The 26933-nt window shown below is 37.9% G+C and overlaps 1 protein-coding gene, 1 long non-coding RNA gene and 1 pseudogene across 2 annotated transcripts in view; 2 read left to right on the top strand and 1 right to left on the bottom strand.

The window, feature by feature from the left end:
- The first annotated feature begins 219 nt into the window (after positions 1-219).
- The window catches only part of BTNL2 (butyrophilin like 2), a 32685-nt gene continuing 5971 nt past the window's right edge, over positions 220-26933 (top strand). The window contains 3 exon segments of the mRNA XM_040644614.1: positions 220-514; positions 12970-13251; positions 13868-13888. Coding sequence (XP_040500548.1) covers positions 220-514; positions 12970-13251; positions 13868-13888 — 598 coding nt within the window.
- Positions 19460-20325, top strand: LOC103682264. The gene is made up of 2 exons (XR_573379.1): positions 19460-19557; positions 19988-20325. It is a non-coding gene; the product is annotated as an uncharacterized LOC103682264 (long non-coding RNA).
- Positions 21013-26933, bottom strand: part of LOC121106022 — an 8401-nt pseudogene continuing 2480 nt past the window's right edge.

The raw sequence follows: 26933 nt of genomic DNA, 5'->3' as shown, positions 1-26933 counted from the left end.
AATTTATCACCATTGCTATCAAAAAATCATTTGCTTAATAAGAGATTACCCTGTTGATTGGGTAGAGATCCTCTTTGTCTTGTTCACTACCATCTTCAGCCTGAATGTGTGCTGCAGAGAACTGGTGTATGAATGACAGAATGTCTATGGGGTTCTACTGGGTCAGTAATGACACTGTGTTCCAAAATGCCCAGGTAAGTCATTGATACTCTTTTCACTATGGCTCTATTCCACAGATTATTCTTGGTTATCAGCCCCTCAGAGCCAATTGTGGCCATGCTGGGCACAGACACAGTGCTGCCCTGTCGTCTGTCCTCAGTCATGAATGTGGAGAGCACGGAGCTGAGGTGGTTCTCAGAGGCTGTGTATGTGTATAAGGATGGAATGGAGCAGGTGGGAGAACAGCTGGTAGATTTCAAAGGGAGAGCAGAGTTGGTGAATGATTACATCACTGAGGGAAGAGTAGCTGTGAGAATCTACAGTCTCTGGATCTCAGACAATGGAATGTACAAGTGTTTTTTAAAAAAGTCAGTGACTTTGAGGAAGCCACTTTGGAGCTGAAGGTGATCGGTGAGTAATTATCTGAGAATACAGATCACTCTTTGGGAATGTAAGTGTGTTGTATTCGATTTCGGGGGAGGATGAAGAAAAGGACAGAGACAAAAAGGCAGATATTCTTGGAGCTGGTCAACATCCTAGACACTGGATTTAACCCAAAATCCTCTTAATCTATTTATACATTTATTATGCTGTACTTTAAAATTCAACGACTTCCATAAATATCTACAATACAAATAGATCATTTATTTCCCTGATATGTGTCTCGTCACACATTTTGAAGGTAGGCACCATGATTACCAAAATGTACCATTACTGGCAGAGACCGGAATCCCAGTTGGCTGTTGTGATGGACAAAGGCTCAGCTGGGAATGTCAGTGGTTGAGTCTTGAATGCACTGTTTGGAGGAAATGACTGTGGGGGTTGTGACAGGGTGGATTAGTATTGCAAAGAATAAAAGTTGTCATCACAGGATTGAGGCCAGAAAATAATTAATGTTTAGTGACTAAGTGAAGTAGGAGTAGTTTTTGGGGAATAAAAAGGTTATATAGAGAGAGAGAGAGAGAGAGAGAGGGAAAGAGAAGACCTTAATCTCTGTTCCTAAACTAATCTTTAAAATGTTTATGTTAACTCATTTATTTTTTTATTTTTTTATTTTTTTAAAGATTTTATTTATTTATTCGACAGAGACAGAGACAGCCAGCGAGAGAGGGAACACAAGCAGGAGTGGGAGAGGAAGAAGCAGGCTCATAGCAGAGGAGCCTGATGTGGGGCTCGATCCCACAATGCCAGGATCACGCCCTGAGCCGAAGGCAGACGCTCAACCGCTGTGCCACCCAGGCGCCCCTATGTTAACTCATTTAAAAACAAAATTGAATCTTTGAGCCCTCAGCCAATCAGGCTAGTGTGTTTTGTCTTAGTTCTTATTGGAGCTTCTGTCCCTCTTTCCCTTAAGTAATAATTATGCAAGGTCCTATTTGGCCCAAAGCATTCAGGATGCAGCTCCAGTCTTGGGCCTTCACTGGTTAGTGCAAGGATGCTCATCCTCCCAGGTTCTGTTACATCTCTCCCCTTGACTCCAAAGATTAAGTCACAGATATTATTAAAGACTTTTTATTAAAGATCTTATTTATTTATTCAGAGAGAGAGTGTAAGTGGGGGAAGGGCAGAGGGAGAAAGAGAATCTCAAGCAGACTCTGCTGAGCACAGAGCCCCATGCAGAACTCATCGTGGAGCTTGATCTCATGACCTGAGACCATGACCTAAGCTGAAATCAACAATCATTTGCCTAACTGACTGAGCCACTCAAGTGTTATTAAAGACTTTTGATGCAACACTTTAAGAAGCACCTGAAAATCTCTCTTTGTAGTTTTGGGAAACCTCCCAATCACTCTATCAAGGCTTCCTTCATTGACCTTCTTTTTCCCACCTGTATTACACAATTGCTTTCATTAATTTGTGCACTCAACAATGTAGCAAGAGTCTTTTTCATGCAGTCCTACTTTAAGCCATATATCCCTGAAGCTGAAATATTCCAATTGGAATCAGAGAGGGGAAAGTTTAGAGGAAAACTCAAGCAATAGTTAATTCAGCATACTTAACAACACATTAAAATGTCAAGTAATTTTCTCCCCGTATACACATACAAATATTATTTAAAATCTCACATTTTTTCTATAATTTGCCTTTTTCTTGTTTACAACATATGAGACAGGTTACAAAAAATTATATTCTTTAATGATTACAAATGTTTTCATTAGCTAGAAATTCCATAATTTATGTCAAAATTAACTTTCTAATGAACATTGACAATTTTCAATTTAATATTATGGCAAAAATAATGAAATACATATATTTGCACATAAACTATGCAGCAATATAAGTTGATATAAGATAAAGTCCTCAAACAATTAAGTTTACAACTCATCTTTTAATTCTTTTATCTTCTACTTTAATAATTCCAGTTTCAGAATAACCATAATTATCTTGCCACTCTGATACTCTAATAATTGCTCCAGTTTAAAGTCTTAACAGCATTTATTTATACTTTTGATGACATTGAAAATTATATATTTTTCTCTTTTTTTCATTCATATAGAGTTGCTTAATTTATTTTTTTTAAGTTTTTATTTTAATTTCACTGTATGTTAACTAACATACAGTGTAATATTAGTTTCAGGTGGACAGCATAGTGAGTCAACAATTTCATACATCACCCAGTGCTCATCACAAGTGTGCTCCTTTATCCCCATCACCTATTTAACCCATTCCCTAACCCCATCCCCTCTGGTAACCATCAGGTTGTTCTTCATAATTAAGAGTCCATTTATTGATTTGTCTCTCTCTCTCTCTCTCTTTTTCCACTTTGCTCCTTTGTTTTGTTTCTTAAATTCCACATGTGGGTGAAATCATATGATATTTTTCTTTCTTTGACTAACTTATTTTGCTTAGCATTGTACTCTCTAGGTCTACCCATGGCATTGCAAGTAGCAAGATTTCATTATTTTTGATGGTTGAATAATATTCCACTATATATAGATAATTTATCAGTTGATGGCTACTTGGGCTTCTTCCATAATTTGGTTTGCTACCATGGGGACCTTGCCTGGCTTAAAGGTGCCCAGGTGGTGAAGAGGGGCAGAATCCCAGAGCAACAGGGTGGTCTGAGGATCTCCTGGGTTGCAGGAAGAATGGATGGCACCAAGATGCTGTGCTGTTCCCAGGCACAGGAGCTGGGAATCCAGTGGAGAGCAGCAGGTCCTGGTGCCAACTTTCTGCTATAAACTGCAAACCACCAGGCAGTTTTCTGACCGCTTTCCTAGGATGGGCCAGCAAACCTAACAAAAACCTCCCCTAGAGAAAGAGCATGGGTCCCTGTCTGAGAGTCCCTGAAATTTAGAGTTTGGAAACTCTGAGGCACACCTGAGATAAAAAGGCTCAAACACAGGCAGGGTGAATGCAGGGTTCAGATGGAAACCAGGGACACAAATAGAGTGATTGATTGCTCTTCTGTGAAGGCTCACTGAAGAGTAGGGGTCCGAACTTTCAGCTCTGAGGCTAGAGAGCAGGGCACAGCCATTTCCATCTGCCCAACAGTACGGAAAGCCTTCAGGGGGCAAAATAGCAACTATTGGAGGCTGAAGCTGCGTACACCAAGCCCCGCCCCCCTTGCACCCTGGAGATGCATTTCTACTGAAGCAAGAGCCTGAGAATCAGTGCAGCTGGTCCCTCCCTGAGAAGACCAGCACAAATAACTAGTTCACACCAAGTTTATTGATCATAGACTGCTGCAAAGTTTCAGCTCTAGGGGAAATAAGATCTAGCTTCTGTTTTACTTTTATTCTTTATTTTTAAATTATTATTTTTTTCACTTATTTTCTTATATTTCCAATTTCTTTTTAATTTTTTATTATTCTTTAAATTTTAATTTATATATATAGTTTACTTTCATTTTATTTTGATGTATTTTACATTTTTATTTATTTATTTATTTATTTATTTATTTATTTATTCTGGGATCTAGATTCTTTTAACAAGCAGACCAAAAAACACCCAGGATCTAGTTTTGTTTTGGTTTGGTTTGGTTTTCTTGTTTTTTATTTTTGTTTTTCTTGTTTATTGTGTATGTTTTTTGTTTTTCTTTGATTTTTGTTTTTTGTTGTTGGTTTTCTTTTTTCTTTCTTCTTTTCTTCTCTGAACAAAATGATGAAACAGAGGGATTCATCCCAAAAGAAAGAACATGAGGCAGAACTTACAGCCAGGGATTTAATTAATACAGATATAAGTAAGGTGTCTAAACTAGAATTTAAAACAACTATTAGAAGGATACTAGCTGGGCTCAAAAAAAGCACAGAAGAAACTAGAGAATCCCTTACTACAGAAATAAGAGAACTAAAATCTAGTCAGGCTGAAATTAACCAAGATGCAAACACAAATGGAGACCATAAAAACAAGGATAGAGCAGAGGTTCAAATAGGTGATATAGAAGATAAAATTATGGAAAATAATGAAGCTGAAAGGCAAAGGGAAAGAAAGGTAATGGACCATGAAGGTAGACTTAGAGAACACAGTGAATTAGTAAAGCATAATAATATTTGTATCATAGCAGTTCCAGAAGATGAAGAGAGACATAAAGGGGCAGAAGGTTTATTCAAACAAATTATAGCCAAAAAATTCCCTAATCTGGGGAAGAACACAGACATCAAAATCTAAGAAGCGCAGAGAACACCCATTAAATTCAACAAAAGCTGGCCATTGCCAATGCATATCATAGTCAAATTCACAAAATACACAGACAAAAAAAAGAATTCTGAAAGCAGCAAGGGAAAAAAGGTCCTTAACTTACAAGGGAAGGCAGATGATGTAGGCAGCTAATCCTCCACAGAGACATCGCAGGCCAGAAAAGAGTAGAAGGAAATATTCAATGTCTTGAATGGGAAAAATATGCAACCAAGAATTCTTTATCCAGCAAGACCGTCATTCAGAATAGAAGGAGAGATAAGGAGTTTTCCAGACAAACAAAAACTAAAAGAGTTCATGACCACTAAATCAGTCTTGCAACAAATTTTAAGGAGGACTCTGACTGGAGGGGAAAACAAAAAACAAAAAACAAAAGCAACAAAGAATAGAAAGGACCAGACAACGTCATTAGAAACACTAATTCTACAGGTAACACAATGGCACTAAATTCATATCTTTCAATAATCACTCTGAATGTAAATGGCCTAAATGTGCCAATCAAAAGACATAGGGTATCAGAATGGATAAAAAAATAAGATCCATCTATATGCTGCCTACATGAGACTCATTTTAGAACTAAAGACTCCTGCAGATTGAAAGTGAGGGGATGGAGAACCATCTACCACACTAATGGACATTAAAAGAAAGCCTGAGTAGCCATACTTATATCAGGCAAACTAGATTTTAAAATGAAGACTGTAACAAGAGATGAAGAAGGGCATTATATCATAATCTTGCTATTCAGCAAGAAGATCTAACAATTGTAAATATTTATGCTCCAACTTGGGAGCAATCAAATATATAAATCTATTAATAACAAACATAAAGAAACTCATTGATAATACTACAATAACAGTAGGGGACTTTAACACCCCATTTACAGCAATGGAAAGATCATCTAAGCAGAAAATCAATAAGGAAACAATGACTTTGAATTTGAATGACACACTGAGCCAGATGGACTTAACAGATATATTCAGAACATGTCATCCTAAAGCAGCAGAATATACATTCTTCTCAAGTGCACATGGAACATTCTCCTGAATAGATCACATATTGGGTCACAAATTAGCCCTCAACAAGTACAAAAAGATCGAGATTATGCCATGCTTATTTTCAGACCACAACACTATGAAATAGGAAGTCAATCACAAGAAAAAATTTAGAAAGACCTCGAATACGTGGAGATTAAAGAATATCCTGCTAAAGGATGAATGTGTTAATCAGGAAATTAAAGAAGAATTTAAAAAAATAAATGGAAGTAAATGAAAATGAAAGCATGACAGTCAAAACCTTTGGGATGCAGCAAAGGTAGTCCTAAGAGGGAAGTGTATAGCAATATAGGACTACCTCAAGAAGCGAAAAACTCTTAATACAAAATCTAACCTTACACCTAGAGGAGCTAGAAAAGAACAGCAATGAAGCCTAAAACCAGCTGAAGAAGGGAAATAATAAAGATTAGAACAGAAATAAATGATAGACACAAACAAAAAGAAAAAAAGAGTAGAACAGATAAATGAAACTAAGAGCTACTTCTTCAAAGACTTAATAAAATTGATAAACCTCTATACAGACTTAACAAAAAGAAAAGAGAAAGAACCCAAAGAGACAAAATCATGAATGAAAGAGGAGAGATCACAACCAACACCACAGAAATACAAACAAATATAAGAGAATACTATGAAAAATTATATTCCAACTAAATGGGCAATCTGGAAGAAATGGACAACTTCCTAGAAACTTACAAACTACCGAAATGGAAACAGGGAGAAATAGAAAATTTGAACAGACCAACAACCAGCAAAGAAATTGAGTCAGTAATATAAAATCTCCCAACAAAAAACGTCCTGGGCCAGATGGCTTCCCAGGAGAATTCTCCCAAACATTTAAAGAAGAATTATACCAATTCTTCTGAAACTTTTCCAAAAAATAGAAATAGAAGGAAGACTTCCAAACTCATTTTATGAAGCTAGCATTACCCTGATCCCCAAACCAGGCAAAGAACCCACTAAAAAGAAGTACAGACCAATATCCCTGATGAACATGGATGCAAAAATTCTCACCAAGATACTAGCTAATCAAATTTAACAGTACATAAAAAAGATTATTCACCACGACCAAGTGGGATTTATTCCTGGGCTGCAGGGGTGGTTCAACATTCAGAAATCAATGTGAATTGATTGCTATTAACATGATAGAGCACATTAATAAAAGAAAAGACAAGAACTATATGATCCTCCCAATTGTTGCAGAAAAAACATTTGACAAAGTACGGTATCCTTTCCTGATTAAAACTTTTCAAGGTATAGGAATAGAGGGAACATATCTCAATATCATAAAAACCTTCTATGGAAAGCCCACAGTGAATATCATTCTCAATGGGGAAAAGCTGAGACCTTTTCCCTTAAGGTCAGGAATACCACAGGGATGCCCACTCACCATTATTGTTCAACATAGTACCAGAAGTCCTAGCCTCAGCAATCAGACAAAAAAAAAAAAAAAAAAAAAAGAAATAAAAGGCATCCAAATTGGCAAAGAAGAAGTCAAACTCTCTTCACAGAGAACATGATACTTTATGTGGCAAACCCAAAAAACTCCACCCCCAAATTACTAGAACTCATACAGCAATTCAGCAATGTGGCAGGATACAAAATCAATGCAAAGAAATCAGTGGCACTTCTACACACTAACAATGTAAGTGAAGAAAGAGAAATTAAGGAATCAATTCTATTTACAATAGCACCAGAAACCATAAGATACCTAGGAATAAACCTACCAAAGGGGTAAAGGATCTATACTCTAGAAACCACAGAACACTAATGAAAGAAATTGAGGAAGACACAAAAAGATGGAAAAACATTCCATGCTCATGGATTGGAAGAATAACCATTGTTAAAATGTCTATGCTGCCCAGAGCAATCTACAATTTCAGTGCCCTCCCTATCAAAATACCATCAACATTTTTCACAGAACTGGAACAAATAATCCTAAAATTTGTTTGGAACCAGAAAAAAACCTCAATAGCCAAAGAAATGTTGAAAAAGAAAACCAAAGCTGGAGGCATCACAATGCCTGACTTCACGCTCTATTACTAAGCTGTAGTCATCAAGACAGTATAGTAGAGGTGTAAAAATAGACACATAGATCAATGGAACAGAATAGAAAACCCAGAAATGGACCTATAACTATATGGTCAACCAATCTTTGACAAAGCAGGAAAGAATATCCAATGGAAAAAAGACAGTCTCTTCAACAAATTGTGTTGGGAAAACTGGACAGCAACATGCAGAAGAATGAAACTGGACCACTTTCTCACACCATACACAAAACTAAATTTAAAATGGATGAAAGACCTAAATGTGAGACAGGAAACCATGAAAATCCTAGAGGAGAACACAGCAGAAACATCTTTGACCTCGGCCTGAGCAACTTCTTATTAGACACATCACCACAGGCAAGGGAAACAAAAGCAAAAATGAACTATTGGGACTTCATTAAGATAAACAGCCTCTGAATAACAAAGGAAACAATCAACAAAACTAAAAGGCAGCCTACAGAAAGGGAGAAGATATTTACAAACAACATATCTGATAAAGGGTTAGTATCCAAAATCTACAAAGAGCTTATTAAACTCAACCCTCAAAAAAAAAAAAAAGAAAAAAAAAAAAGAACCCAGTTAAGAAATGGGCAGAAGACATAGACAATTTCCCCAAGAAGACATCCAGATGGTCAACACACATGTGAAAGGATACCCAACATCACTCATCATCAGTGATATACAAATCAAAACCACAATGAGATACCATTTTAAACCTGTCAGGATGCCTAAAATTAACAACACAAGAAGCAACAGGTATTGGTGAGGATGTGGAGAAAAGAGAGAGAGGATCTGAAGCAGGCTCCACACCCAGTGCTGGGCTTGATCTCATGACCCTGAGATCATGACCCGAACCGAAATCAAGAGTTGCACACTTACCCCACTGAGCCACCCACGCGCCCCTGCTCTACTCTGTATTATTGTCCTCCTCTTACTGTCTTTAGGCTCCATTTGTTCTTTTTCTCTAGCTCCTTAATGTGTTTGGTTAGGTTGTTTGAGATTTTTCTTCCTTCTTGAGATAGGCCCGTGTTGCTCTATACTTCCCTTTTAGTACGGCTTTTACTGCATCCCAAAGGTTTTAAACCATTGTGTTTTCGTTTTCATTTGTTTCCATGTGTTTTTTTATTCTCTGATTTCCTGGCTGACCCATTCATTGTTTAGTAGCGTGTTGTTTAACCTCCATGGATTTGTGGTCTTTCCAGATTTTTTCTTGTGATTGACTTCATGTTTCATAGCATTGTGATCAGAAAAGTTGCATGGTATGATTTCAATCTTTTTGTATTCATTGAGGCTGGATTTTGTGACCTAATAAGTGATCTATTCTTGAGAATGTTCCATGTCCACTTGAAAAGAACATGTATTCTGCTGTTTTAGAATGGAGTGTTCTGAATGTATCTGTAAAGTCCATCTGGTCCTGTGTGTCAATCAAAGCCATTGTTTTCTTGTTGATTTTCTGTTTAGATGATCTGTCCCCTACTATTATTGTGTTATTATCAATTAGCTCCTTTATGTTAGTTATTGTTTTATATATTTGAGTGCTCTCATGTTGGGTGCATAGATATTTACAATTGTTAGATCTTCTGGTTGGATTGTCCCCTTTCTTATGATATAATATCTTTCTTTATCTCTGTTACAGTCTTTTTTTAAAGTCTAGTTTGTCCCATGTAAGTATTGCTACTGTGGCTTTCTTTTGACATCCAATTGCATGATAAATGTTTCTCCATTCTGTCACTTCCAATTCATAGGATTGAAAGAACTAATGAAATTCAGCCATTCTTGTTTTCTAAGCCAATGGCTTTGGGGAAGTGTTCTCCTTGTGTATTGCCCTGTGTGCTTCTCCCTCTCTCCTGCCCTTTTCCATAACTATGACTCCCGCCCCATCATAGCACCCACAATCCCTTTCTCCCTTGAACCACGTCTCCCCACCTCCTACATTTTTCTATGTGGCTCTTCTCTCCCTTTAGTTATGGAATTTGTTCTTTTGGTCTTCAGGTCAATTTCTGGGGCATTTAGGATGATTTGATAGTTATCTAGTTGTGTTCATGGGATGAGGTGTGCCTAGGGTCTTCCTACTCTGCCACCTTCTTTCCAATGGAAGTTCCTACCTCTTAATCCCCTTTACCTATTTCTCCCATCTCACAACTGCCAGTTTGTTCTCTGTATTTATGAATTTGTTTTTGGTGTTTTGTTTGTTTGTTTTGTTTTCAGGTTCTATATATAAGTGAAATCATATATTTTCCAGTTATAGAAGTTTAGAAGTATTACATAGTCTGAACTGTCAACATTATCTTTTATGTCTTTTTAGTTTTTTAGTGCTCTTAGATATACATCTTTATACCAACATCACAAAAATATTTCACCTTCCTTTCTCCTAATATCTTTTCTGTAAAATATGTTGAAATGTAATATACACAGAGAATTTACTACTGATTTTAAATGTACCACATAACAAATAGTCACAAAGTGAATACATCTGAGAAATCAGCACCCAAATCAAGAAACGGAGCTTAATTAGAACACAGGAAAGTCCATTTTTCCCTTTCAGTTATGATATCCTCAAAGGTAATCACTATTATGATTTCTAACCTCATAGATTAGTTTTTGTCTGTTTATGAATTTCACATACATGGATGGACTATTTTGTCTGTTTTTTGTTTGTTTGTTGTTTGTTTGTTTTTGCTTACCATTATGTTTGTGAGGTTTTTCTATGTGGTTAAGAGCATGTGATTGTAATTCATTCTTCTCTCCTTTTTATTGCTTTGCTTTTTACATTTAGATCTTTATATACGTATTATTTTGGTATTAGAGTTTATAGAATGTTCAAAATATTTGTTCCTAATTATATCATTTATTTCTATACTAATAGCAAATGATGTAGAAAATCTGTACCAATTTATAAATGTGTATTTTCCATAAACTCATAGATACCAGGGCAAATTATAAAAACTCTGTGTTCAGAAAGATTTATCTGCCCATTTCTTTCACAATATCATAGTGTTTCCATTTCTAAACCTTATTCTCTGCCCAAATTTCTTAATTGTAATGTTTTTCTTCATTTTTTGCATGTGTTAAGCCTATCTTAAGTTAATACTTCTCATTTGATTTTTCTGATATCTACAGGCTTATTTTATCCATCTTCTTTATGTATAACTTTATTAAGAAGAATCCAAATCTATTAGGTCCTGAAGGAAAGAGTGACAAACTCTCCTGAGCCATTTTACTGTGATCCCACTCTAGTATTTTCTAAGTAGGAAGTCAAAGTTTTTCACAGTCTCACACATAACCTCACATAAGTCATGTCATTTTTTTCAGTGCCTTTCCCATATCCATTCATTGACTGAAATATGTAAAGTCCAACCTTTAGAAGCAGTTGATCAATTATACATCTACACTTACCTTCTGCTGAGTTAAACTTTGCCTAGTAAAGCTGCTTCTATGCTCAGGAATGGGCATCCCTTTCTGTTCCTCTCTCTCTCTCTCTCTCTTTTAAAGAATTATTTATTCATTTGTCAGAGAGAGAGCACAAACAGGGGGAGCAACAGGCAGAGGAAGAAGCAGTCTCCCCACTGAGCAAGGAACCTGATGCAGGACTCCATCCCAGGACCTTGGGATTATGATCTGAACTGAAGGCAGACACTGACTGAGCCACCCAGGTGCCCTTTTCCTCTTTCTCAACATAGGTATAGTTCTTGCTTATTTCAACTTGGAGCTTCATTGGTTATATTTTTCCAGGAGACACAAGATCTATTTTTGTCTATTAGTATTTGCTTCGTAGGCCTTAGCTGTTGCATTTTGCTCGTGACCAGCTTCTTTTTTTTCTCTCTTTGATATCTTTTTCCCCCCTATTTCCTCTTAACTTCCTTTTTTATTGTTTTTTAATTTTAATTCAAGTATAGTTAACATATAGTGTTATATTAGTTTCAGGTGTACAATATAGTGATTCAACAATTCTATACATTATTTAGTGTGCATTATGGTAATCCCCTTCATCTATTTCAATGACCCCCCCAACACACACAACCATCTGGTAACCATCAGTTCGTTCTCTATAGTTAAGAGTCTGTTCTGCTCATGACCGATTTTACTCACTTCTATTCATTTCCTTTGTTCAAGAGAGTTGGTAATTCCCTCCAGCAATTCTGAAGATTGTCTTTCAGATTGCTTTCTGTTTTTTAGAAGTGTGCCCCTCCCAGGCAGGTCAGGATCTGATAGTAAAAATTATTAGCTGCATTATAATTTTTAGCCAAAAAAGACAAGATCTCTAAGGTTTCTAATATATTTCCTATATCTGAGGAATCAGAGTAAAACTGAGCTAGACACAAGAGGATCCATACCATGATATATTAAGTTTTTAAAGGACCAAATAATATATAGCCTTAGAAGCCAGGATAGCCATTATTCGCAAAAAGACAATGGATTCTTCAAGCATTCTAGTAATGTAATGTTTTAATGTGGGAGCTGGTGACATGAATCCACTAGTAGACCCAACCTGTGCAAAGTTGTAGAGGAGGGGTGGTGGAGAGAAAAGAAATAAATGAGAGTGGAAAAGTTAAAAAAAGAAAAAAGAAGATCAACTCCTTCGTGGAATAACTTCACCTGGCTACCTTCATCTTTTAGATATTCTCTACTCAGGGGAAGAAAGAAAATTTGGAAAACATTACAAAATGAGATTGTTTAAGGAAGTGACTACAAGAAGACTCAGTTTCATCACAGAAAGTAGTCTTCTTTAAGACTTCAATAAGTGGAATGGATAGATGTAGAAATATTGGTGTTTCCTGAAAGAACTTAACATTGGTAAAATTTACTCTGCTCTTTTCCTTCTATGGCCAATTGCAGATATGCCTGGGCAGAACAGATGTGGTAGGCGTCAGTATGGAGTCTTAGTATCAGCTTCAAATCTCTTGAGATTTAGCCACAGTTACCCATTTATCTCATGAGAGAAGGAAAAAACCCTCTCTTCCCACCAAGAATGATGGTTCTTTGTCCATATTCCCCACACTGGTGTTACTGTGTAAAATTAGGGACTCTGGATCAAGGGCATCCAGGTCCCAAATGAATAACTTTCTCCTCTCCAGGTCTGGGTTCTGGTCCTCGTGTTTTCATGGTGGGTCCAGAGGATAAAGGAATAAGGCTGACATGCACAGGCAAGGGGTGGTTTCCCCAGCCTGAGGTACAATGGACAGATGCAAGGGGAGAGAAGACACCAACTCTCTCTGAGGATGAGACCCAAGATGATGATGGCTTGTTTCAAATAGAGGCATCCCTTATTGTGAGAGACAGTTCAAAAACAAAAGTGTCCTGCTCCATGAAGAACCCCTTCTTTGAACAAGAGCAGGTGGAAACCATTTCTATCCCAGGTCAGTGTTGCTCATTTGGGGGACAGGATAGGTGTGAGGAGGGGATATTTAGGAACTGGGATGGGATAGGATTGCATGGTAATGTTTTTAATCAGGTTTAGGGGGCCTCTGTATCAGAATCCTTCTTCCCTAGGACCTCTCCTCGGAAGGTAGCATTTGCTGGGACTTTCTTCATACTTGGGATTTTCCTGGGTGCTGTTGTGTTTTTGGCCTGGAAAGAACAACAGGAGAAGAAAAGAGTATGGGGACTCCAGGAGGAAAAAGAGAAAGAAAGCAAAGCCAAAGGTAAAACTGTGAATCAGACTGGGTGGGATCTGTGAACTTATGGGTTTGTTAGCTGGGCATATGGATGGAATCTGTTGGAACAGAGAGACATGAGTGTACTTAGAAACTCAAGACCTCCAGTAAGACATGGATAAAATATTATAATAGAGTCCAATGGAGAGAGAAAATTCATTGGTATAAACATGAAGTTAGAAAAAATGGTTGTATTAATTCTCAGGGTGAATTTCTTGATCTAGGTATATTCAGGATCTGGGCTTAGGTAACATAATCTAGAAAATAAACCTTGGACTTGTTTTCTATAAAATGTTTTGTTATTTTCTTTCCTTTTTAGAACTGCTTGAGAAAGAGCTCGGTAAGTGTTCCAATTTTCTTTATTCTAGTAGACGAAATAGTCCTTACTCCATGCTATGTACTTTGCATCTCACAGATTGTTATTCCTTCTCAGTCAGAAGAAAGCAGTTATATCAGCAAGGTGAGTAATATCGATGTTATAGTTGGACCAATCATCTCATCTGTCCCTCTGTTCTGATCATCTCTTGTTCACGTTGCTAGTGAAGGAGGGCTTCCCCACCCTAAATAGGATAAGACTGACACCCAACACTGAACATATGAGCTTGACAGCAGTTTATTAATCACCTATTTTCACATCCTGGGGGAGGAGGACACCACAAGCCATGCAGGACCACATGTTGCACTTGGGAGCAGAGTGAACCAGCAGGGGCTGAGGGAGGCAAGCTTTTTAGTAACCACAAGATGAGGTGCTACTGGTTTCTATGGAAGTATGTAATTGGCTTGTCTGAGTAATTTTGCAGGCTGATAGGGAGCAGAAGGCCATTAGGTTGAGGACCAGGTGGGGTTCAGCTGCCTCAACTGATGGGAAAATTAGTTGAGTGTGGAGTTTCTCCTGCTGGGTGGAGGCATATCTGGTGAGAGCAGGAGAGTTTACAGGTGATTAGAGCCCTTTGAAGCTCAAAGATGTCAGGCAGCACATGAAATTTTAAGCTTTACAGTACACTCTAGAAAAATTTATCTTCTCCTCTCCCAAAAGAATCAGAACCTCATATTTTATCACAGATATATTAGTGGAATGTGGAAAACGTGAGAAATAGGAGATTAAAGAAGGCAAATATTCCAGAATTATCTTTGAAGTGACAAATACAGAAATATAGCACTACCACAAATCTTCATATTTCACATGGTTGTAGCAATTTAATACTCTGGAGTGAAGGTCCTGTGAAGGGGAAAATCTAATTCCTTTGTTTTATTTCAGACTGGAGAAAAGCCAAGTTATATGCTGGTGAGTAACTGATGTTGTCTTGTGACTTCAGGCACCCCAGGATTTCATGAGGCATTTCCAGAGCATTTTTCAGAAATGTGCAATGTTCTGGAAATTTTATTTTGAATGTGGGAGTCCAAAAGAAAAAGGGGATAAGGGTAAAGCATCCCACTAGTTGAGAAGATATGTTCTTGATATGTTTTCCCATATGATTTCTTTTCTTTTCAGACTGGAGTGTTTTGTTATTTTCTTTCCTTTTTAGAACTGCTTGAGAAAGAGCTCGGTAAGTGTTCCAATTTTCTTTATTCTAGTAGATGAAATAGTCCTTACTCCATGCTACGTACTTTGCTTCTCACAGATTGTTATTCCTTTTCAGTCAGAAGAAAGCAGTTATATCAGCAAGGTGAGTAATATCGATGTTATAGTTGGACCAATCATCTCATCTGTCCCTCTGTTCTGATCATCTCCTGTTCACCTTGCTAGTGAAGGAGGGCTTCCCCACCCTAAATAGGATAAGACTGACACCCAACACTGAACATATGAGCTTGACAGCAGTTTATTAATCACCTATTTTCACATCCTGGGGGAGGAGGACACCACAAGCCATTCAGGACCACATGTTGCACTTGGGAACAGAGTGAACCAGCAGGGGCTGAGGGAGGCAAGCTTTTTTGTAACCACAAGATGAGGTGCTACTGGTTTCTGTGGAAGTATGTAATTGGATTGCCTGAGTAATTTTGCAGGCTGATAGGGAGCTGAAGGCCATTAGGTTGAGGACCAGGTGGGGTTCAGCTGCCTCAACTGATGGGAAAATTAGTTGAGTGTGGAGTTTCTCCTGCTGGGTGGAGGCATATCTGGTGAGAGCAGGAGAGCTTACAGGTGGTTAGAGCCCTTTGAAGCTCAAAAACGTCAGGCAGCACATGAAATTTTAAGCTTTACAGTACACTCTAGAAAAATTTGTCTTCTCCTCTCCCAAAAGAATCAGAACCTCATATTTCATCACAGATATATTAGTGAAATGTGGAAAACGTGAGAAATAGGAGATTAAAGAAGACAAATATTCCAGAGTTATCTTTGAAGTGACAAATACAGAAATATAGCACTACCACAAATCTCCATATTTCACGTGGTTGTAGCAATTTAATACTCTGGAGTGAAGGTCCTGTGAAGGGGAAAATCTAATTCCTTTGTTTTATTTCAGACTGGAGAAAAGCTAAGTTATATGCTGGTGAGTAACTGATGTTGTCTTGGGACTTCAGGCATCCCAGGATTTCATGAGGCATTTCCAGAGCATTTTTCAGAAATGTGCAATGTTCTGGAAATTTTATTTTGAATGTGGGAGTCCAAAAGAAAAAGGGGATAAGGGTAAAGCATCCCACTAGTTGAGAAGATACGTTCTTGATATGTTTTCCCATATGGTTTCTTTTCTTTTTAGACTGGAGAAAGGAACATTTCAAAGCAGGTGAGTGACTTGATTGTTTTGTCCCACATAATCTCTTTTATACAAGTGAGAAAGTCTTACATTTATATAAACTCCCAATAAAACTTGGTTGGTTATTAATGTCATGGCATTCAGTTCAGTCTCAATCTCATGCTGAAATGTGAACAGATTTCTTACTTTTCTGGTATCATTCATTCATTCAGCATTAATTTATAGAACTATTTATTCAAGGCCAAATAAAGCAGATCTGATCTCTGACTTCATGGGAAAGTACATGTACAAATTGTGATGAAGGTTATGAGGAATAAGAGATTTCCATGAGGAAAAAATGGTGGATTTCAGGAATTTCCCTGAGGAACTGATTTTTAATCTGAGACTTAAGTGATATGGTGGATTTATTCATGTGAATAACGTTGCAAGAGCAGTTTGGTCAGAAGGAAGTCTGTTGCACTGGCTGAGACAGAGAAGAGCTTGGTGTGTCTTAAGTGGAAAACCATCTTAGAATCTTTCCAAAATTATTAGTTGATTATCAGTTTCTAGTGCATTCTGCTTTACTCTGAATATCCCTGCATCCACAATTATTTCCTAGTTAATTAAGCCTCCAAAAACTAAAGCACATTCTAATATCCCCACATACAAATTCTTATAAGAAAAATTCAAACTATTGAACATGTTTGATTTGAGAAGAAACAGATTAATTATTGCTGGTATTAGTATTACTATAATATTGGAAGCTAAAAAAAATTGCCAAATGTTCACCATGGGCAAGACATAGTTGTAAGTTCTCTACGCATTATCTTGTTTATTTCTCACAATAGTCCTATGCCAAGGTATCATAATTGAATATATTATCATGAAGGTAAAGTGAGGATGAGAGAAGAAAAGTAACCTCAAGATCGCACTTACTAAGGATAAAGTAATTATCGAAATTCATATCTTTCTGACTACAGAGCCTAGGGTTTCAACCATTAGAAATCTAATAAAAGTACATGAGAAGTGGGTGACTTAATAATTACATAATAAATGATACCAAATGACAATGATACCAAAGAAACTTAAATGAAAGTAGATACACTGTGATTGGATTCTGACAGGGCTTTATTATTAAGAGCAAGCATTAAAGTGACAGACATTAGAGGGAGGCTAGAGGGATGCCATCCTGAAATACCTGACTTGGGATCTTCAGATCAGGCCGACAGCCCTCTTGGCTAGATGGTCTCAGCCCATCTGGAACAAATGGTTACTCAAGGTCATCCAGCCTTGGCCTTCTATGATATACACACATATCTCCTGTGGATGGACACAGAACAAGCATAAATTGTTTTACCTCCTCTTCTGTGGCTCTCCCTCTTATTTTCCTTCATTCTTCTTTCCCTATATTTGCTTCTTTCCTAGGGCCAACCAGTCTCCACTGTGGAATGATCTATTTTTCCCCCTATACCTGCAGTTGCTGTTACTCTGGATCCAGACAGTGCTCATCCCAATCTCATCATATCTGAGAATAGAAAACAAGTTTCTTTAATGGAAAATGTTCCTCAGATCTGTGATGCCTCAGTATACCAAGGACAAGAGGAATCTGAAGCTGTCTTCAGTGTTCTGGGCCAGAATTACTTTAATACAGGGACACATTACTGGGAGGTAGAAGTCAATATTGGGACAGAAGCTGGACCTGGAATTAAATGGGCTGTGGGAGTTTGCTCAAATACAGTAATAAGAGATGGGTGGTTTGTAGAAAGTCCAGAGAAGAATTTCTGGGTGGTAGCATATGAGGAAGGAGAAGTCAAGATTCCCACTTCCTCAGAATCACTGTCACTGAGGCAGCATCCTCAAAGGATAGGAGTTTTCTTGGACTGGGAGGGCGGAGATGTGTCATTTTACAACATGGCTGATGGGTCCCACATCTCTTCCTTTACTAGAATCACCTCCTGTGGGACCCTCAGTCCTTATTTTAGCCTTCAGGGCGCTGGCACATCTGTGACCATCTGCTCAACTTCAGATTACACTGAAAATTGTCCTGATTCTTCTCCAAATACTGTAACTCATTTAAGGGGTTGTGATATGGGTGTCCCCCAAGAAGCTAACCGTCTATTACCTCCATAGGAAGTGAAGTGTCAGCACCTCCACTGCTCCTGCTCAGGCTTCTTATTGGTATTTTCTCCAAGAAAACTATCCCTGTGTGGAGAGTAGGTCAGCTTCACTACGTATTATTTCAGCCCCTTTCAAAGAGGCAAAGGCAGAAAGAGAAATGGGACAACTGAAAAATGCCTGGGGGAGCTTTCTCTTGTGTTATTTTGGGGGAGATACAGTGTCTTTTTGGGCAGCAACAATTTGTCACAAGAAAATTCCAAATGAATGCATGGTCCCTCTCCTGTTCTGGTACTCAGTGTGTATTGAAGTAAATATTTTTAAAAACCATATTTTAAAAAAAAAATCTCTCTTCCTACTGTTTTCATTATCAAATATGAAGGAGGTGTGGTATTTGAAGGGAAGAATCACAGTTGAGTGAATTCTTAATACCTGTTACTACTGTTGTAGATACACAAATTTTTTCAAGTCTTGTGAAAGTTAATAGTTCAGCTAGTCCTTTCTTTAAGTTCATGTCCATCAACCTCTAACCCTGGAGTTTGCCATGCAGTGGGGAGGACTGACGTAGAACTATAGACCATTTGAGGAGGAGCCCAAGCCTCCTTCCCTCTGCGAGGGAAGCCTCACACACACACACACACACACACACACACACACACACACTTTTTTTTTTTTACTTAAACAAATTCTTACTGGTTAGCAAGTCCTGAATTGTGTCCTATGTGAATATGTGAATGAAAAAGGAATTGATGTTGCAGTTCATACTTTCAGAGAAAAATATTCAAATAAGAATGAAGAAACATCTGGAGGCTTCATGGAGAAAGTCACTGCTAACACTGGCATATTTTTTTCCCCTTTCTGACCATCTTCTTCCCACTATTGAAGGTTTCTTTGCCTTTAGTGCAACTAAGGCTTCACTAAGCTTATGTCTTCAAGGATATAAAATTTGAGCTTCTCCTGTTAAATGAGTCCCCTCTTCCCGGAGAGAGATTAATCCACTTAGATTTTTCTACACTATTAACAGATCTTTAAACCATAAGTCTCATTATCAACCTCTCTTGGAAGATGTATCTTCTTAGCAAAATTTTACTGACACACTAACTGGTAAAACCAGTGTTGGAACCCAGGAAGAATGAAACCAGAGTCCAGAATATCAACTTTGCTGACAGTAAAGAGAATACTTACATAAAAAGCAAGCAAAAATAAAGGCAGAAGAGAGGTAAGTGAATGGTGGACAAATGTTAATAGCTATAATCAAATGGACATGATGGGTGAGAAGGGATTTCTGGACATGACAACCCTTTACGTGGAGATAACCACAAAATACAAATAAATGGGATTGGAACTATAATATAGAGCAGGAAGGATAATGGGCTCAGTTTTGGATATTTTACTTTTGTTATATACTCAGAATAATCAGCATGAGGTTTCCAAATGAGTTTTTAAGTATTTTACCTTAAGAAACTAAATTCATATTTTGTTCTATAATGGGATTCCTCCACCTGTCACTCCTCCACTCATTTTTTTTTTTTAGAAAAGCCAGCATAAAGCACTTCCATTGCAGTCAGAAAACTCAAAATGCTTATGTAGTGTGGGGAGGTGGGGGTGGGGTAGGCAACAATAATTTCTCTCATTAAATCACTATACAGGACAGCAAAGGGGTGACAGCCGGAGGAAAAGCCAGGAAACTTTCAGCAGAGGGAGCTGAACATCAAAACCAGGAGAGGCTGAAGCTGTGATGAACAGCATCATTTTCTCAAGACAAGACCCAAGGAAGGGTTTGTCATGATGGCTGGACTTTCATTGGGTGTCTATGAACAGCACCTTCAATTTAAACTTTTGATTAAAGTTCTTAAAATTTGGAAAGTGGAGCTTGGATAGCTATGAAATTACAAAAGTCCTGAATATCCATTAGAAAAACCACAGAGTGGAAAAGAAGAAGAAGAAGAAGAAGAAGAAGAAGAAGAAGAAGAAGAAGAAGCAGTAGTAGCAGCAGCAGCCAGGTCACAAAGAAGGCTTCGGAGGTCCCTGCTGGCCTGGGGACAGATACCTGTAGTGTCCAACATCTCAGTCAGAATGATCTGCTTGCGTAAGGCAGAGAGTTTAAGGTGAGCCTGGGGCAGGGCACTGGAGGCAAAGGTTCTTCCCCTCGCACACTTCAGTTTCAGGTAGGGCTTTTAATTTGGCCCAGGGACATCTCTCAATTTGGAGAGTAATTCAGACCTCAACAGCGCCTCTAATCTGTTATGGCTTTGCAGTGCAGCAGCAAAAATGTTTAATATACAATGGATAAAAATTTCATCAAAGAAAAAAACAAAACAAAACAAAAAAAAACCCCAAAATAAAGATTCTTGCATCCCCTGCCACACACTTATTCCTACTTTAAAGTTAACCCACGGAGCACCTGGGTGGTTCAGTCGATAAAGTGTCTCCCTTTGGCTCAGGACATGATCTCAGGGTCCTGGGATCCAGCCCCACATCAGGCTCCCTGCTCAGCGGGAAGTCTGCTTCTCCCTCTCTCTCTGCCCCTCCTCACTGTTTGTGTGTGCTCTCTCTCTCTCTCTCAAATAAATAAAATCTTTTTTAAAAATTAAAAAAAATAAAGTTAACCAATTACTTGTCTATTTATACCTTACTAATACTTAAGTGGAAACCTAGATCCAAAAGACTGAAACTGAACCTTCACCCCAAAGCAAAAATGAAATAAAATGAGTAACTGAGATTTATGGCCTATAGTTTAAGCCAACACATATAGGAGGAGAGAGGGAAAGAGCAAAGCTGAATGCCAGAACACATTCGTTCAGGGTCATGTTTTTACAAAGAGTGTAGTGGAAAGTCAGGAAAAGCTCCATAGGATTCACGTGTGCATCTGGACACGCCAGATCCCTCCCTGACACATCTAAGAATGGGGAGCTCAGGGAGAAGGCCATTCCTGTCATTCCAGTTTCAGAAGCTCCATGTCAAAGAGAAGAGTGGCGTTTGGTGGTATGATGACTGGGTGCCTGGTGGCACCGTACCATAGATGTAGTCTGGAGAGATAGTCAGTTTGGCTCTCTGACCCACATTCATGTGGACAACCCCTTCTTCTCAGCCTCATTGATCACCTCCTGCTGCCTAGCATAAACCTAAAGAGCTTGTTTCTGTCCCTGGAAGAATCAAATTTCTTTCCATCTGCAAGTATCCCCAGGTAGTGCACCACATAGGTCTGACCATGCTTGGGGAAAGTGAACCCAACCCCTGGGATATTGTCTCCCCTGCACTCCCATGGCAGCCACCACGGCACACGCTGGTCAGGCAGGCTGACCGACAGGTGACCAGGGGCAGCTCCCTGGCTCTTAAACTTGTTGTTGTTGTTGTTGTTAAGTAAGCTCAATGCCCAATGTGGCCCTGAAGTCAGGACTCAGAGCTCAAGAGTCGCATGCTCCACCGACTGAGCCAGCGAGGTGCCCCTGCTGCACCACTCATTTTAATGGGTTTTGTCCTTCTCAACTTAGAGATTGGGGATCAAAGGCTAGAGGTGGGTAATGAAAATGTGAAGGTTGATGTTCTATTGGAATCACAGTTGTAGAAATGTCAGGGATAACATCCTCCATCATATCCTCATCTCTAAGAATGGGTAAATCAACACACAGTGAAGGGTCCCCAAGTAGCCCACAGCTCCTGACAAAGTAGTGACCTTGAATTCACCATCTGACTCCAATTAAATATTTATTGCTGGACTGCTCTGGCAATCCCATTCTGAAGTAGACTCTATGAGGGAATGATAAGACATTAAAAACAAAGACTTTACTAGAATAAAGAGCTATCTCAGGGCAGGAATTATGCTTTACTCAGCATTTTATCCCTACAGCCCAGTACAGTGTATTCTACAGATAAAATATTAAATAAATATCCTATTTATGAATCTATGAAACTAATATATGCCACTTTTCTACTTTGTGAGGATACACAAAAAAGAAAAATATTACTGCCCTTATGGAACTTTAAGTCTACTGACAGTGAGGAAAAAGTCCTGTGGAGGGGTTAACAAATTTGGTTTCTGATTTCCTTTAGTCTTTTCTCTTAAACTGAGATCTATCCAATCTATACATCTCTTCTGAGAGTCACCATGCTTTGCATGACTACAACCAGCTCTCTAAGCCTCAGGAGGGACAGGGAACTGGATCCTTGATGGGCCAATCCAGTCACTCATCCATCAGCCACAGTGACCGTATCAGTGATTGAGGTGTCTTAATCAAGTCACCAATCATTCTCTTTCCCCATGGTTTTTCAAACTGGCATTGGAACTGAGAGAGTAAATTTGGTAAGCTAAAGAAAAACATGTTTCTTAATACACAGTGAAAGAATTTGACTGATAAAAACACATTTTCTTGAGCTCTTCCTAGGAAAAATCTATATATTATATATTGGACCTGTACTAGTGCACAAAACTAACAAGCAGAAAGTTAGACTGATCAGGAAGGAAAACAAAAAAAAGGGGGGGGATAGTTAACCTTCAGACTTTATTAAATAAAATATTTTTAATTACATTAAGTTAAAATAGAGTAACATTAGACATTTTAAGCAAAGCTAGCATATCTACTAATAAATTTGACTTCAAAAATATAAAGGATACATAAGAGTATATTAATGTACCAAAAGTGGTAAAACATTTGTCAAACCCCACAGAGTGCAACACAAAAAGTGAACCATAATGTGGACCCCACCTAGAGACTGTAGCTGAAAATAATGCATCATTATTGGTTCATCTGTTGTAACAAATGTACCATATCAATGCAAATTTTTAATAGGAAATTATGGGGACAGTGAAGAGAGATATGGGAATGCTCTGGATTTTTCACTCAATTTTGCAATAAACCTAAAACAGCTCTTAAAAAATGAAAATTGTTAATAAAAAAAAAAGAATGAAGTACTGGTACATGTTACAACATGGATGAACCCTAAAAATACTATGTTAAGTTAAAAATAAAAAGCCAGACACTAAAAAATCCGTACATTTTGTGATTCTATTTATATGAAATATCTAGTATAGGCAAATTCATAGAGACAGAAAACAGATTAGTGGTTGCCAGGGGCTGGGGAAAAGAGAAAATGGGTAGTGACTGCTTAATAGTTATGGAGTTTTCCTCTAGAGTAATAATCTAAAACTGGATGTTGATGATGGCTGGACAATATTGTGAAGGTATAAATACCACCGAATTGTATTCTTTAAAATGGCTAAAACGATGAGTTTTATGTTATGTGTATTTCACTATTGAAACATTTAAAAATTAAGTAAAATAAATGTGTGAATACTGGTGGGAGAATAATACATAGTTTCAAACATAAACATATGAGTTTAAAAAACAGAGAAAAAATACTATGAGCCAAAAGAGACACTCCAGGATGTGATAGATGAGTGATGGCTATGATGGCTGCCACCCTAGAAAACAGCAGGGTATCACTGGTAGGTATTACTCATTCTCACTTCGGAAGATTTCAAGACTTTTTCCAAGTCTTTCTTTTTCCATATTCTTTCTTCTTCCACTTACAGTTTCTCTTCTTTAATTCATTATAGCTTTAAAATATTTTTACCATGTATTTATTACTTATGTTTATTTATTTTGTAATTATTGATTTTAATTATGCACTTTTTTGTTCTAAAAATAAAATTGATATCTTCATTTACACAGTATAAAATTAATTTTTCTCTTTTTTCCAGTTTTATTGTGAAATAATTGACATATATCACTATATAAGTTTAAGGTGTACAGCATGATGGTTCAATTTGTATATATTGTGAATTGATTACCTCAATAGATTTAGTTAACATCTATCATCTCATATAGATACAATGAAAAGAAATTAATTTTCTCTTGGACTAGGATTTCTTTTTCTTTAAGTGTTTTTAATGTGAGTAAAGTCAACACGCAATGTTACACTAGTTTCAGGTGTACAACATAGTGATTTGACAAGTCTATAGGTTATGTAGTGCTCACAAGAGTAGCTACCACCTGTTACCATACAACACTATTACAATATTATTGACTATATTCCCTATGCTGTACCTTTTATTCTTGTGACTTATTCATTCCATAACTGGAAGCCTGTACCTCCCACTCCCCTTCACCCATTTTGCCCATACCCCTACCCTCTCCCTTCTGGCAACCATCAATTTGTTCTCTGTATTTATAGGTCTGATTCTGCTTTTTGTTTATTCATTTGTTTTGTTTTTAGATTCCACATATAAATGAAATCATATGGAATTTGTCTTGGAATAGAATTTCTAAAATTTTTTTCCACTCCAATTTTCCACTTTCTGAAGAAGTCTGGAATAGGAATTCCACGTTTCATATGATATTCAAGATTATATCTCAGTGATCAGATTTCCTCCTAGTCAGCTGTATTTTCTCTTACTCTTTTTAACTGTATTTTCAATTTCCTCAGCCCCACTTGGAAAATCGTCACCTTCATAAAGAAACCCATAAATAATCTTTCCTTGCATTTCCTTCTCTAGGCCTAATTGTATTTCCCACTGGATTTTCTACATCTTTGGGCGTCACATATCAGGATGTGATCAGTGGCAGGATATCAGAGAGCTTGGGATAGGATAGTTCTCTGAAGGGATCAGTCTCCAGATCAAATTTGAAGCCAGAATGACATTAAATCATTTTGATTTAGTAGCTCATGGTATGAGCCCCTTGAAGCAGCTGGTGAAAGAAGACTGGGACTTGGAATATAATCCTTGTTTCTGGAATCCAAGGTTGTTTCCCCCCACCCCCCTTGGAGGTGATGCAAAATCCCCTGGGTGTAGGAAAGATGTCAGGAGAAAGGGGTCAAAGAATGAAGAAGATGTATAGAGTTTCAGAGAAGAAAAGTGTAAATAGAGCACTAGTTGGTCATGTTATAAGAAGAGGTGTCCAGAGGCTAGACAAGGAAGATTTTAACCCTTCCCGGAGCTATCTTTGAGGAGAGGACGCTTGGAAGAAAGGTAATGGCCCAGTACTGGTTTCTATAGCAACTGATTGTATGAACACATTCTCAGGTGACAGAGGGATGACTCCTACCCTCCCTATATTGCCCTTGACAATACCTGGGACCTATACTGTCTTGTCCCCAACCTCCATTTCTCAGTACCATTTCCTGACATCAGCCCCTCCTGGCCTGGCACATTGAGCAAGCTGTTGAATCTCTCGGATGTATGGCTGCATGAATGTTCATGGGTCACATGCTTGTATCCCTCAGAAAGGATCAGTCCTGCGTGAGCTGTATTTGGATCCAATGTCACATTCACTGTAGAGAAAGAAAATCCATTCTCATGATAACCAATGTGGGGAGTATTTTAAAATATAAATTACATGATAACAACATCCAAAGAGACAAACCAAAGTTATAGAGACAAGAAATTTGAAGTGAAGGAAATTTATAGGGCACACAAAACAACCTATCAACACGTAGAAGTCCTTCATCCATAAAGCAAGAATCATCAATAAGCAAGTCACCATATTTTTAAAGATCTTATTGAAATGTTCATGCCAACAGAATCTCAGTCAGGTCTCAGCTCTCAGCCTTGAAAGCATGGATGGCTATGCTACTTTTTTCTTCTTCTCCCTTAACTAGATCACTTGGGAAAGTTCACCGGGGGATCAAATTATTGTCTTTTAATCCTTTTGTTTCTATTATCACTGTAAACTCTGATATCATTCTGCGCGGATCCTCCACAACATGAATGTAAGCCATGGATTCTCATGTTTCACTAATTGCTGAATGTTCACTGAACACCTCCCCCATGTAAGTGCACAGCAAGGCCCCCCTACAAAGGATGCTCCATACCTGACTATTTACCCGACTTACCTTTTTTACAGCTCTTCCTCTTGAGCAGGCCTACAGCTACAAGAAGTAATATCCAAATAAGCACTATCTTCCATGAAAAACTCATCATGGGCTCTAAAATGGAAAACCCAGAATCCCATTAAATCATGAACCTGGGAAAATTCCAAGATCATTCTTTTTATCTGAGCAGCTCCTGAGCTAGAGAGGAGGGTGAGAAGTGGGTCTCTCAAGGAGGAAGCTGATCTGTTCCTCTCTACTCTGCAGAAGCTGAGGGGAGACCCAAAGTTTATGCTAGCTTTACTGTTTGCTCCTGTCAGAAACACACACACACACACACACACACACACACACACACACACACATATTTCTTTCTTGTCTCTTTTCCAATTGTATCACCACCATCACTGGACTAACAAGGGTATGAAAAGGATAAAATTACCTAATCCATAGGCATAAAGAGTGTGTTAAGGAAAACTAGTTTCTAATCCCAAAGACAATCCACAGTAAAGGAGAAACAAAAAACAAAAAACAAAGTGATATTGGTTTCACATCAGAAGAAGAGAGTTTGTCCTTACAGGGATGATAAAGTTAAGTCTTAGAAGTTAGAGTATATGCAACAATATAACCTTAGGGCTTTAGTTAAGGGATGTCAGTAGGATCTCCAGGTATCTTGAAGACCAGTTTTGTAGGAGATAGGTAATTTTATCAGAGAGAAGAAAATAAAAATTTAAAAATAGTAGAGGAATAAAATAAGTAAGTCTGGGTTTGCCTTCATATGTATTT

The sequence above is a fragment of the Ursus maritimus genome, unplaced genomic scaffold (assembly GCF_017311325.1).
Source record: "Ursus maritimus isolate PB19 unplaced genomic scaffold, ASM1731132v1 scaffold_30, whole genome shotgun sequence".
NCBI classification, from domain to species: domain Eukaryota; kingdom Metazoa; phylum Chordata; class Mammalia; order Carnivora; family Ursidae; genus Ursus; species Ursus maritimus.
This window is presented reverse-complemented; position numbering and strand designations above follow the sequence as displayed.